Source organism: Tupaia chinensis, unplaced genomic scaffold (assembly GCF_000334495.1).
Source record: "Tupaia chinensis unplaced genomic scaffold, TupChi_1.0 Scaffold000531_1, whole genome shotgun sequence".
In the NCBI taxonomy this organism is placed as follows: domain Eukaryota; kingdom Metazoa; phylum Chordata; class Mammalia; order Scandentia; family Tupaiidae; genus Tupaia; species Tupaia belangeri.
The window spans coordinates 593,969-608,955 of NW_006160044.1; the positions used below are offsets into that span (position 1 = coordinate 593,969).

The 14,987-nt window shown below is 45.1% G+C and overlaps 1 protein-coding gene and 1 long non-coding RNA gene across 2 annotated transcripts in view; one reads left to right on the plus strand and one right to left on the minus strand.

Moving 5' to 3' along the window:
• SPECC1L (sperm antigen with calponin homology and coiled-coil domains 1 like) overlaps positions 1–14,987 on the minus strand; it is a gene marked incomplete in the record, with an annotated part of 147,371 nt that overhangs the window by 55,684 nt on the left and 76,700 nt on the right. The window contains 2 exon segments of the mRNA XM_014591093.1: positions 5,819–5,909; positions 14,616–14,707. Of these exon segments, the coding sequence (XP_014446579.1) occupies positions 5,819–5,909; positions 14,616–14,707 (183 nt within the window).
• LOC114009416 (uncharacterized) lies at positions 11,045–14,324 on the plus strand. Its single transcript, XR_003550828.1, has 3 exons — positions 11,045–11,390; positions 12,942–13,025; positions 13,101–14,324. It is a non-coding gene; the product is annotated as an uncharacterized LOC114009416 (long non-coding RNA).

Genomic DNA, 14,987 nt, shown 5'->3' on the forward strand with positions numbered 1-14,987 from the left:
TGGAAGAACGATCCTGCTGAAAACAACTATGACAGGTCTTGAAAAAAATTTGAAAATCAACCACTGAAAGGCACAGAACAGAAACAAAACTAAAGGAGGAAAACGAAGGAACTATCACTGAGCAAGTTTCCCTCCTATGGCTTTTTGCATGAACACAGAGCCCCACTGAGGCCAAAGGGGTAGCTAAAATCTGGTAGAAAACTCAGTTTTCCTGCCTTAAAGAACCAGAGGAGATAAACTAGAACAACCACAGTTGCTGGAAAGCAAAGGGAAACACCAGAAAGGATAAAAGTGGAGCCCTGATTTTACCTATAAACCCTGCCCAAACCTCTCACTGATCTTTGAAACCTATAAATACTCGCAGTCCAAGGAACTGAGTTAAGAATAAAATAACTGAGTAGGTATTTCGATGGCAGAAAGGAGTTTAAAATTTTAGCTAAGCCAAATTAACTTCTTGCTAAAACAAATACCAATATTCTTCAGAGGTACATAAAAGAATCAAGAATCGCTACCACGTGTGACTCACACAACTTGGGACATAACCCCAAATTATTGGGCATACAAAGAAAAAAGGAACAAGTGACCCATACTCAAAAGAAGCTGGAAGCAGCTACTACAAATATGATCGGTATTACGGAATGATCACTATTACAAAGGAAGTATACTCCCAGTGAATGAATAAAGAAGGAATCTAGGGGAAAGAATTTCAAGAGCATAAGGCAGGCCCTCCCTAAGGTACACTGCAAAGGACAGCCTAAAGCTGCAAGTGGAGCAGACACTAAGGAAGTCCTCTGGTAAACCAGTCCCTACGCCAAACACCAAGTGTACGGAGCAACTGGCCACGTGCTCTGCACTGGGGAGAAAGGGAGCCGACCTCAAGAATTTTAGGGAAAAGGAGTGTTTTGACTGGACATTATAAAGCTAAAGACAAAAACAAAACAAAAACAGAAACAAGAAAAAGAGGAAACTGCACAGAACTGCATTCTGGCTGATAAACCTGCTTCTCGTGGAATGGTGGTTTAGGAATGGTGAAACCACTGCACGTGTATCCCAGGACTGAGGAAGTGTATGTACTGTGGATCACTAAGAGCCAAGCTTCTCACTGCCAAGAGGAAGAAGTTGGCTAGAATAAACTCCTGGGTGCTGGAGTAGAGTCAGAGGATCTGTATAAACTAACGGCTTTCGACAGGCAGGTAGTCAGGTAGACAGACAAAGGTGTGTGTGTGTGTGTGTGTGTGTGTGCTGGTAAACATACATACAATTTCCTTAGTTGTATCTAGAGAGGGACTAAAGGCAGTGAAATCCCAGTAGCAATAAGCACATCCAGCACCCAGGTCTTGGTTTCCAAATACTATCCTTTAATACAACTAACAGGACCGGGGCAGGCGGGTGGTGTGGTGGTGAAGGGCACTGGACTCCCACATGGTTGACCACAGTTCGAGTCCTGGACCTGACGGCTTGCTTTCTCACTTTCTCTCTCTCTCTCTCTTTCTCATTCTCTGTCCCTCTCTGGTCAAATTAAAATAAATAAATAAAATTAAGTTAAATAAAATAATTCTTTAAAAAAATAAAACTAACAGAACCCCCAGGAGAAACAGTAGATTCCAGAGCTGGCATAGGAAGAACCCAAGATGAGTCCAGAGTATCTTGTGGTACCAAAGGGAAAAAAGTGCTTGGTGTTGGGGGGAGGGGGCAAGAAGAGCAAGAAGTTAAGAGCTCCCAGTGGCCAAAGGTGTAAGAACTTGACAACAAAATAAATAAAAATAGTAGTAAGATTATAACACAAAGAAAGCACATAACCTAAAGAATAAAATAAACATGTGAGTCTATAACAATAATAATATGAATAAATGTGACAAGTCTTCGTATATATAAATATTTCCTTACAGAAGGACTGAGGAACAGAAAATCACCAATGAACGTCAACAGTAATCATTACTGTAGGTAAAAATGCACAAATAGGGGCCAACAGGTGGCGTAGTGATTAAGGTGCTGGACTCCCACGTAGTCGACTGCAGTTGGAGTCCCAGATCAGGTGGCTCGAAACGCATGCCGAGCATGTGTGCCCAATATCCCAAGAGAAGAATAGAAAAGGTTACAACATGGCCATCCCCCCCGGGGGGTGATTTCTCACTTTCTCTCTCTGTCTGTCCAGCGAGCGCACACGCCTATAGCAAAACTCTTAAAAAAAAAAAACAGAAACGGACAAATGAATACTAAAATCAATAAGAGAAAAGTTTAAGCAGAAACAAGATCCTTGCTATAATAATTACCAGCAAACCACCTTAACCAAGTGATCATGGTTAATTTAACATGACCAGAAAGAAGATACGCTGACATCATGAGCCCTGGATCATGCACCTCACCTCTGCGGTGTCCTTCTCAGTAATAAATACAGAACCTCAACCTAACAGGGAGAAAATATCAGACAAGCCCATACTGAAGGGGCCCACAAAGTAAGGGACCAGTGTTCTGCCAAAGTGTCGAGATCACAGAAGACCGGGCAACAGTGAGAAACTGGCAGAGGATGCGGTAACTACATGGAAGATGGGATCCTGGATTTGAGCGTGGAGTAGAAAAACGACCGGGCAAAATCCAAAAAAATTCTGTGTTGGATAAAGATCTTCAGTGACTTATTTCTTATTTTTGATCATTGTTCTACGGTTCTGGAGGATGTTCATATAAGAAAAGCTGAGTGAAGGGCGTAAGGGAACACTGATATTTTTACAACTCTTCTGTAACTCTAAACTTATTTCGAAAAGAGTTAAACACAAAGAAAGGACACTTCAGACAAACACTGATATGTATACTGAAATGTATCAATTGCATCTTATTTTGTGATAAAGCAAACAGCGAATGTTACAGAATCTAGTGAGGATATGACTAGTCGCTGTGATTTCTTTCACCTTTCCTCTGTATTTGAAATTTTTCATTATAACATGCTAGAAAAAGTAAAAGCCTAGGTACTTCCATTTTTATCAAGATGAACACCAAGAGCCACAGGGAAGAGAAAGGAAAAAAGGAGGCGAAACCTTTGAAGTGAACAGATACCTGAATGTAAAGTGCTAAGAGTGGGCTCCAGCTCGGTTTACCCCGGGAATCCCACAGCCGGCTCTAGATCTCAGGCTTACGTCAAAATCTGGCCTAGATCTACCCTTTGGAGTGAAAGAATTCCTATGGAACTTTAATATAATGCTCTTTATTCTTTTATTTAACTTTAAAGTAAATAAATGATTTTGTTTGTTTAATTTGCTATAGGGAACTCTCCTCTCAGGATTTTGGGCACACGTGTACATGCAACCCAGCGTGTTTTTCAAGTCACCAGGTCTGAGGCTCAAATTATGCTATCAGCCATGTGGGATCCAACTCTTTTAACCACAATGCCACTGCCTGGCTGGCCCCAGATGATAAATTTTAATGAAAGATTGGCTTTCTAGTAAAACTTTTGTGGGACCAGCAGATGGTTTAATAGTTACGTTACTGGACTCGCACCTAGTCGACTACAGTTCGAGTCCCAGATCCCGGGGGCTTAAAACTCATGCCAGGCATGTATGCGTGTGTGCCCAAGATCTGAGAGCAGAATGGAGGAGAAGGGATTGAGGTGTGGCCATCTCCCCGGGGGATGATTTCTTGCTTTCTGTCTCGCCCAGTCTGTGAGTGCATGCGCCCTATAGCAAAAATCTCTCTTAAAACAAACAAAACCTTTGTAACATGTTCTTTATGCATGTACCTTAACAAGAATGATTAATTTTTTTAAATCAGTATTTTTTTTAAAATGTACCTATCTAGCCTCGAGTAATACAATTTAAACAGATGATATGAATTGTGCGACATGACTCCACCGGAACAAATGAACTTCCTGAGGTATCGTATGTCTGGCATAAGCAGCTGGCAGGAGACACGATGACGTCATGCAGACACTGGGACACTCTCGGGCTTCCCAGTCACTTATGCCAGCCAGCCAGAGTTTCTGCAAGTTCCGGACCGCGTAAGACCAGAGCGCAAATGGGGGCAGCCAGGTATTTTCAGCTACAGGGGTCCTCCCTTCCCCGCTGTTTTGCTTTTCACAGTTTCAGTTACCTGCAATCAACTGCGATCTAAAAATAGGTGAGTACAGTTCAGTAAGGTATTTTAAGACAGAGATCACAGTCACATAATTTTTATTACAGTACATAGTTACAATCATTCTATTTTATTATTACAGTGTTAATCTTTTACTGTACCTAATTTATAAGCTGAACTTTATCACAGGTGTGTGTGCACAGGGAAAAACAGAATCTACAAGGCTCAGTACTATCCATGGTTTCCGGCATCCACTGGGGGCGGAGGGGGGGTATGGAAAAGACAGTATCCCATGCAGAAAAGGGGGGGGACCACCCATGTACCTGGTAGTAGATGTATACTTTCTTTGCTGCTTAGGCCACAAATGCTATTTCACATATGGGGCCAGCAGGTGGCATGGTGGTTAAGAGCACTGGACTCCCACATGGCCAACCATGGTTCGAATCCTGAACCTGGTGGCTTGTTTTCTCGCTTTCCCTCTCTCTCACTCTGTCCCTCTCTATTCAAATTAAAATAAATAAATAAAGTTAAATAAAAGTAAACAAAAAAAAAGTTAAGTCACATGTGATCTACAAAGACTCAGTCATGACCCTAGCTATTTAATTCAACTTCCAGTAATACTAACACAAACATCTGATCACACCATTTATAATAAGATTTCTCTGGTCTGAAACATCTCTCTGCAACTGACATCCAGACATGATGTTAAAAATACAACAAACCAAAAAAAAAACACCTATTATAAAGTACCTAACTGGGAACAAAATTTCTCTTAATATGTAGAAGAGGGGGGCATTACCTTTTTATTTATTTATTTATTTATTTTTAAGAGAGATGTTTGCTATAGGGCATGTCCACTTGCCAGAGACAGAGAGAAAGTGAGGCATCAACTGCCAGGGCAATGGCCACACTGCAATGCTTTCTGCTCCGTTTTCCTCTTAGGATTTGGGGCACTGCCCGGCATGAGTTTCAACCTGCTGGATCTGGAACCTGACCCACAGTCGTCCATCTGGGAGCCCAGCACCTTAAATACTATGCCCCTTGCTGGCCCCCGACATTACCTTTTTAAATTTTCAGTAATAACACCACTGAAACTGTCAAAATTCCAATTACAGGCTAGAAAAGCAGTTTAGGTCTTTATATAATGACTGCTTATGGTGAAGGCTCCTGCTCATTAACTATGCTAACCTAAGTTAAGTTACTGAACTTCTCGAAGCCTCATTCCTGGCATCTGTGAAATGAGGATGACGACAACATATATCACATGAAGAATGATGAGAACAGGACCTAGCAATGGTATTATCTAGTCTAAAGCTGGGAGTGATTGGCCACAAAAGATGCATTTATTAGTAACTAAGATACAGGCTTGTAATTTAGACATACTATTTTTAAATTTCACTTTGCCAAAGGGTGCATGTGCTCGCCAGATGGGGAGACAGAGATAGAGAGATAGGGAAAGTATGGCCACACCACAATCCCCTCTCCTCCATCTCTCCCTCCTTTCAGGATTTTGCGTACACATGCACACGCGCCCAGCATGCTTCTCCAATCACTGGGTCCAGGACTCGGAAGGGCGCAAGCAGCCATGTGGGGTCCACCTCGCCAGCAATTGGCATAGACATACTATTGGTAAACATCTGATAAAGATGTATACCACCTTGGCTGAGAGAACAAAGAAAATAATACTTTAGCCAAAGACGTCATACTAATCCAAAAATCCACTTTAAAAAGCGAAACGCGATGACAGCAGGTGTACCTTGAACAGGGATTTCCCCATAGTTTGGTCTCTTGTCTGATAGGGCGGTCAGGGGTTTGGAGGCTGTGATAGGTCCACTTATGGAATGTCTCTGAAATAAGATAAAGAGCATCAAAGTTAGGTCAAATCTAAGGCTAAGACACATGAAGAAAGCAAGTATCGCAGAAAGAAAGTAAATGCAGACAGTAAAATAGCTAGTTATTCATTAGCATACTCCCTTTTATACTAATAAAGTTGCAACACACACACTACAGGCATATAAGTGACCAATATGCTTTTTCTTTTGAGAAGTTGTTGCTATAGGGCATGGGAATTGCCTGAAATACAGAGAGAGACAGAGAGACAGAAAGCGAGGCAGGGGGGATGGCCACACCGCAATCCCTTCTCCTCCATTCTTCTATCAGGATCTTGGGCACACACACACACACACACACGCCTGGCGTGAGTTTACGCCACTGGGTCCAGAACTCAAACCGCAGTCGACTACGTGGGAGTCCAGCGACACAGCCATTACGCTAACTGCTGGTCCTAACCAATATCCTTTTCAAAAACTAACTTATGAGGAGATAACTGCAGATTCGTGCACAGTTGTAAGAAATAATCTAGACGGATCCCAGATACTCCGCTCAGTTTCCGCAATGGAAACATCCTATAAACCCAGAGTATCACAACCAAGATTCTGACGCTGACAAAGTCGAGATACAGAACATTTCCAGAAGGCTTCCTTTCCTAGTCACACCCCCTTCCCCCGATCTGTATCACTGACCCCTGTACCACTGACCATGGACATTCTGAGTGTGATTTTATCATTTTGTTTAAAGAGAATTCTAAAAATATCACAAACTAATTCAGTAAATGCAAAAGCATGTTCCAAGCGGAAATATGAGCGTGTTCCTTTTCTTTTTCTTGGAATGTGTTCCCAGTAGCTTCCCTGCTCATGCGTGCCTGTATCCAACCAGCTCTCATTCCTGTCACTTATGCCCTAGTCCCACTACCAACACAACCCTAGCACACCTGTCAGCCTCATCTAGCACTGCTGCAAGGCCTCTGTCCCAGCTTCCTCATCTCCAGACTTAGGCATACCCGAGCAGCAGGAAATATCCTGCACGAATACTTCAAACCCTCCAGTTATTCTGCTCCATCCCCGCCCAGAAAACGCCCAGACACCATCAAACTACCGTCATGTGCTCCACAACGCCTCGGCCAGTGATGGACTGTATATATGGTGGCTACGCCATAAGCCCCGGGTGTCCAGTAAGTCATACCGTCTAGGCTTGTGTGAGCACACTCATGATGCTGACTCACACAAGAGCACAACTGCCTGACACCTTCTTTTTTTTTTTGAGAGGTTTTTGCTGTAGGGCGCGTGCACTCACCAGACAGAGACAGAGAGACAGAAAGCGAGAAATCACCCCCGGATGGCCATGCCGCAATGGCTTCTCCTCCATTCTCCTTTCAGGATCTTGGGCACGCACGCACACACGCCCAGCGTGATTTTAAGCCAACAGGTCCAGGACTCGAACCGCGATCGGCTACATGGGAGTTCAGCGACATAGCCATTACGCTAACTGCTGGCCCCTGCCTGACACATTTCTCAGACCACACCTTTGTAGTTAATGCACGATTACTTCATTCCCTCTCAACTTTTCCCCAGCCATTTTTTTTTTAAGAGACTTTTGCTATAGGTCGCATGGGCTCACTGGAAAGACAGAGAGAGACAAAGAGATAGAAAGCGAGAAATCACCTCCGGGGGGGATGGCCGTGCAGCAATCCCTTCTCCTCTCGGGATTCTGGTCATGCGCATACACGCGTTAGGTTTTAAGTCACTGGTCCGGGACTCAGAACTGCAGTCGACTACATGGAAGTCATGATATAACCATGACATCATCTGCTGGTCTCCACTCAGCCTCTTTTCATCTAGCTAACTTCTAATATTCACTTCTTGTTGCCAGCAGAGCTGCGAGCGGTCTAGCTTCTCCACATCCTTACCGTACTTCATATTATCAGCCTTTTCTTTTTTCTTTTGGAGAGCTTTTTGCTATAGGGTGCATGTGCTCGCCAGGAAGAGACAGACAGACAGATAGAAAGTGAGAAATCACCCCCCAGGGGGGATGGTCACGCCGCAATCCCTTCTCCTCCATTCTCCTCTCGGGATCTTGGGCACGCACGCACACACGCCCGGCGTGAGTTTAAGCCACCAGGTCTGGGACTCGAACCACGGTCGACTACATGAGATAGCCATTACGCTAACTGCTGGTCCCAATTATCAGCCTTTTCGATGCTGGCCATTCTGAAGGGTACGGAGTGGGCTCTCACTGCAAGCTGAACTTCTGTTTCCCTCCTGACTGACGAAACTGAACATCTTTTCACGTGCTTATCGGTCATCTGTACGTATCTTCTCCTAGGAAGGGTCTTTTCAGATCTCATGCCCATTATTTACTGGGTTGTTTGTCTTTGTCGTACTGAAAACAACTCTTTCGTCAGGTAGATGTATCATGAGTATATTCTTCCCAGTCTATAGCTTGCCTCTGCTTTTCTTTAATGTTTTTCAGAGATGTTTTAAACTGAGGCCTATTCCTTTATGGTTTCTTCTTTTTTTTTTTTTTTAACATACTCTAAATAAGAAATCTTTGCACTCTCAAAGGTCATAACGATGTTTACTGTTCTCATCTGTAAGTGTTACAGTTGTAGCTTTCTCATTCTGGTCCACCGCCAATTTCAATTTTTATAATTATAGCACATGTATGTGGGAGACAGAGAGAGAGAGAGAGACCCTCAACAGGGTCTCCCCAACCCCTAGTCCCCTCAGTTCCTCAGGACTCTGGGCGCCCTCATGTGACCCAGGGATCCAAACCGGCGGTCAGCCCTCTGGCTCCAGCCCTGCAGGACACCCTGTTACCACTGCCCCACAGCCACTAGGCCTCTATGACCAATTTTAAAGAGATACTAACAAGATGAGCCTTTTGACCCATAATGATACTTCTTCCCATTTAGTACTTCTTTAATTTCTCTCAGCAGTACTTTACAGTTGTTGTTTTTTTCAGAGGTTTTCGCTATAGGGCACATGCGCTTGCCAAACAGACAGAGACAGACAGAAAGCGAGAAATCACTCCCAGGGGGGATGGTCACGCCTCAATCCCTTCTCCTCCATTCTCCTCTCGGGATCTTGGGCACGCATGCACATGCGCCCGGTGTGAGTTCTAAGCCACTGAGTCCAGGACACGAACCGCGGTCGACTATGTGGGAATCCAGCAACACAGCCATTACACTAACTGCTGGTTCCCTACTTTACAGTTTTTATGGTACAAGTCTTATAAATATTTCACAAAATTTACTGCTAAAACATTTTGATTTTCAATTGTTTCAATTGTTCATGCGAGCAAACAGAAATAACTGGTCTGACCCCATTCTGTAGGAAGCACGGTACAACAGAAGCTAGATCCCACACAGTCAACTGTGGTTCAAATCCTGGCCCTAGCAGATTAAAAACCATGCTGGGCTTATGGATCCACATGCCCCAAATCCTGATGGGATGAGGAAATGGAGGAAAAATGATTGCAGGATGACCACACACTACTGGGAGAAGTTCTGCTTTCTTTCTCTCTCTCTGGCAAGAATACATGTCCTTTGGCTATTAAAAAAAGAAGAGGGCCAGTAGGTGGTGTGGAGGTTAAGGTAGCTGGACCCCCCATAGCCAAATATGCAGTTAGAATCTAGACCCGGCAGCAGCTTTAAAAATATGCTGGATCGGGACCAGCAGTTAGCATAATGGCTATGTCGCTGGACTCCCATGTAGTCAACTGCAGTTCGAGTCCCAGACCCGGTGGCTTAAACTGACGCCGGGTGCGTGTGCATGCGTGCCCAAGATCCTGAGAGGAGAATGGAGGAGAAAGGATTGCGGCATGGTCATCCCCCCGGGGGATGATTTCTCATTTTCTGCATCTCTGCCTGTCTCCGTCTTTCTGGCAAGCACACGCACCCTATAGCAAAACAAAACAAAAAAAAGCTGGATACATTTGTGTGTGTGCCCAAAATCCAATGAAGGAGAAGGGACTGCGGCGTGGCCATTCCCCCTGGGGGTGATTTCTCCCCGCCCCCCACCTCCCTAGCAAGTGTACATGCCCTATAGCAAAAACTGAAAAAAAAAAAAAACAAATAAAAAAACCAAGTGACTTTTGTATAGTGATTACAATTCAGACCTTACAATTTTCTAAGTAAATGATCATGTCAGCTGCAGATAATGACTTTTACTTCTCCCTTCCCGATGTATGTGCTTTCTTTTCTTTTTCTGGCCTTACTGGACAGGACAGGAGTTCCGGCAAAATGCTGAACAAAGGGTGAGCTGTGCGTCCTAAACTTGGTGTCGGTCTGAGGAAGGAAAACATTCAGCCTCCGCGTTAAATACGATGTGAGCTGTCGAGTGCCCATAGATAACCTTTATCAACTGGAGGAAATTCCCCTCTTTTTCTAGTTTGCTGAAGAGGTTTTACTATAAATGGATAAGAAATCTTGTCGAATGTTTTTTTCCACAGATACTGAGATTCATGGTTTTTTTCTTCCTCCTTTATTCTGTTGAGATAAATGTTAACCTAATGCTAATCTCAGAAAATGAAGAGAAAGTCTTCTTTCGCGTCTGTTTTCTGAAAGACTTTACGCAAAACGGGAATTATTTCTTCCACAAAAGTTTGACCGAATTCACCGTAAAACCACCGGGGCCTGGAATTTTCTTTATAGGAAGATTCTTTTTATTTTATTTAACCTTTCATTTGAAATAATTATAGATTCATAGGAAGTTACAAAGACAGTACAGAGAAGTTTCAAGTACTCTCCATCCACTTCCCCTCAACGGTCTGCAGATGAATTCCCTTGCTTCTATGCAATAAAATCTAAGGTTCCTTTTTTTTTTCCCCCTAAGATACAGAATTCTAAGTTGACAGGTTTTTCTTTATCAGCACTTAAAAATGTCATCCCAGGGACCAGCAGATGGTGTACTAGTTACATTGCTGGACTCCCACGTGGTTGACTGCAGTTCGAGTCCCAGACCTGGCGGCTTAAAACACACTAGGTGTGTGTGCGTGCCCAAGATCCCAAGAGGAGAGTGGAGAACAGACTGTGACGTGGCCATCCCCCTGGAAGTGATTTCTTGCTTCCTGTCTCTGTCTCTCCAGTGACTACCTGCTCCCTGTAGCAAAAAAAATATGTCTCTTAAAAAAAAAAAAAAAAAAAAGTAACCCCAAGCTTAGCTGCAGTGCACATGCTGCTGAGGGGCTGCTGCTCAGAGGCTGAGGACCTCGGAAAGGCACAGGTTCCATTCCCAGCCCCATCTACAGGTGGGGGCAGAGGCCTGGACCTGTGGTCCTGGCCAGCTAAGAGGCTAGGGCAAAGGGTATCAACACGGCAAGACTCTGCCAAAGACCTCTCCTCTCCCCCCTCTCTCTCCCAAATAAGTAGGTTTATTGTAAAATGTCACACCGTTATCTTCTGGCTTTGCAGTTTACAGAAGCTGTAAACCTTTTGATCTGGTTGTTCTTCAGATGTTATCATCTCTGACTTTCAGAAGCTCTTTGCTGTGGTGAGTATGTCTGTACGTGTTTATCTAGCTTTAGGTTCTCTGGCTTTCTAGGATCTGTGAGTGTATAACTTCCATAAAATGTGAATAGATTTCAGCTATTCTTTCTTTTCTTTTGAGGGGTTTTTGCCAAAGGGCGTGTGAACTCGCCGGAAAGACAGAGACAGAAAGCGAGGAATCACCCCCCAGGTGGATGGTCACACCGCAATCCCTTCTCCTCCATTCTCTCGGGATCCTGGGCACACACGCACATGCGCCCAGCTTGAGTTTAAGCCACCGGGTCCAGGACTCGAACTGTGGTCAACTACATGGGAGTCCAGCGACGTAGCCATTACGCCATCTGCTGGTCCCATATTCCTTCAGTTGTTTTCTTTCTTTCTTTCTTTCTTTCTCTGACACACATCTCCACTTATTTTTCTTCAGGTATGTGAGACTACTTGATTTTACCCCACAGTTCAGAGGCGCAGTTCTTTGTGCTTTTTTGAGAGGGTTTTGCCTAAGGGTGTATACGCTCACTGGAGAGACAGACAGTGAGAGGGAAAGTGAGAAATCACTTCCCGGGGGTGGCTACGGTACCTCCATTCTTCTCCCAGGATTTTGGGCACGCATGCACATGTGCCCAGCGTGACGTTCAACCCACCAGGTCTGGGACTCAAACCACGGTTGGCCATGTGGGAGTCCAACGGTGTAACCTCTGGGCCAACTGCAGGTCCCTTCCTTTTTATTTTTCATCTTTTTTTGCACTGTGAGTCATTAAGGATAGATTCTACTGCTATGTCTGCCAAGGTACCGTCTTCCTCTGCTCCCTTTTGTATCTCCCACTTCTCGGTCATGTGCGTGTGTTACATCCTCAAGCGTAGTCGGCGTATGATGAAGCTGTCGGGAAAGTCGGGAGTAAAGTTTCCTGTGCTCTACGCAAACGTGCGCCATGATTCTCTAGACGACTCAGTGGGCTGTGCCAACCCCTCCGCTTCTACCCTGTCTGGGTCTGTCTACTGAGCGATGTTTCTCCTGGTGATAGGTCACATTGCCCTGTCCCTTCATTTAGTACATTTCTGATGTATGCCAGACTGCATTTTTCATTCTTGTGTCTTAACTTCAGTATAATTCTGTAAAGATGACTAGGCTTTGTTCTGGCAGACAAGTAAACTACCGTATTACCTATGTAAGCTGGATGACAAATGATCCCCAAACTTCACTGGCTTAAGACGAAAACCCCGAACATCTCACAGCTCCTAATGGGCCAGAAAGCTTAGCTAGGGGGCGACCAAGCTGGCCGCCAGGCTGCAGTCATCTGAAGGAAAATCTGCAGGAAATCGCCCTCCAGTCGACCCGCGGTAGGCAAGCCTCCAAAGACCCGTCTCCAAGCTTGTTATGAGGGTCTCCCCCAAGGCTGGCTGGCTCAGAAGATGGCAACCGGGTTCCCCTAGAGTGAAGGGATCCAACAGACCCAAAGAGGAGCACGCAAGGGCCACCCTAGCCATGTAGCAGTTGAGCCCTGTTCAAGAGGAGCCAGGCCCCACATGGCTGACTGCGGTCTGGATCCTTCCCCAGATCCTGACAGCACGGAGAGGTGGAGACAATCGGATTACGGTGTGACCACGCCCCATAGGGGAGCAGTCTCTCTCTTTTCCTCTGGTAAGTACATGCATCCTCTGGCCATTAAAAAAAAAAAAAAGTGGTGCAGTTAAAACCGAGGCCTTCTTTCCACAGCCTTATCTTGGAAGAGGCCACTCACCACTTCTGCCTTGATCTACTCGTTACAAGCAAACCATGAAGTCCAGCCAAAAGTAACAGGAGCAGATTCCACGAGGAGTCAAGGATCACAGGAAGCAGTTTAGAGGCTACCCACCACCATTACTGACGGATCGCCTTGGGCTTTCTGGAGCTCATTTTAAGGTAGTTCAGGGCAGATGGAGAAGAGCAGGTACTCCAGGGCTATTTGGTTCCACTTTAAGGCACGACCCTTTAGCAGTCCCTACGGAATGTTTCAACTACTAAACAGGGATCTCCACAGTGCCCGGTAGGAACTCGAATGGTTTCTGCCCTGTTGAACTATGGGAAGCGCTGGTCTGACAGCTCCCATCTAACTGCTCCTGGGACAGTTCTTGCCTAGCCCGTGGAATTTCACCTACGCATGCACGGACTGGCACTCGGGCAAAGACTCGAAGGGATGCAGGCCCCTCACCTACGTGGAAACAGTCCACTCAGCCACACTTTGCAACAGTGGCTGAACAAACAGCACGATGAGAGAGGGCCTTGGGCCCACAGAGACACAGCCATCCACCTGCTTCTGCTCTGCATTCCACAACGGCAAAGAAGGGGCACTTCCAAAACTTGTTTCTAATGAACTGACAACACTCTTAAGCTGGAGTATTACAAAATGCCCCCCCCCAAGGAATCCTACTTCTCTGAATCCATGCTTTGTGCAGACCCCTCCCACTCGAATCCTGAGCTGGTCTTCTGACTTGCATGGACCTATGAGTGGGCTCAAAGTGACATGGTCTCAGTTTCAAGCCTAGATCTTAAGAGGCTTTGCTAACTTCCACTTTCCCTAGCCTGGAGCTGAAGATATCACGCCATGGAGGAGCCTGAGAAGAAAGATCACATGCAGAGAGTGCCCGGTATGCAACTGCAGGAGTGAGTGCAGGCAATGCTGGCCAAGAACTGCCTCTCGCAAAGCAACGACCTGCTATTTTAAACCACTACGTTTTGAAGTGATCTGCTATGCAACAGAGGCCAAGACATGACAAGTATTTGCTCTACTTACAGAGGTGTCTTAGTGTAGCACAGCAGTTAACAGCATAGTCTCTCAAACCTGAGGGCCTTGGTTCAAATCCCAGCTCTACCATGTTTTAAGTGTATAAACCTCAAAAAGTTACTTAACTTTTTTGAGCCTGTTTCCACATGAAAAATAAGCATAAAAACAATACCTAATACCCACTAGGAGTAAGGATTATTTACTGTTATAAAACACTAGAATGATGCAGAGCACACCGTATTCATCAGCTGTTTGCTGTCACTATTACTAGTTTTATAGAACAACATAATTTACATTTATGTAATTTATCTCAAGGATACTCACGGTGTTTTAGAAAACAAACTCCAAATACATCCCTCATGAGGTAATTATTTGCCCACCTGATACGGGTGTAAACGACTTTGAAGAAAAGGTGTTAACCTTCAGCTCTTAGAGCCCCCAGAACCCTCCTGGGCCCAGGTGCTTACCTGCATAGGAGACACAGCTGCTGCAGGCGGGGTTTTCATAGGACTGGGACTCAGAGGTGTGCGAGGAATTGCAGCTGCAGCGGGGCTTGGTACTACAAAACCAAACAAGCAAGCAAGTAAGCAACAACTGCATCACACTGCAGCAGAAGCCTGTTTAACCTTGGGTTCCGCTTAAAGACTGACCAAGGTGACCAAGGCTCCCGAGCCCGCCGGAAGCTGTCGTGGTGGCTGCCTAACCTATTCTGAACTCACAGACAGGCCGCGGCGAGCCGGTGCTGCCTCCACAGGAGCACTGTGTGCTTCTCCGGAGTAGTCCTGGTTATTTCAAACCCTGTTTGTGCCCATCATTTCATTTTGTTATTTGATTACATT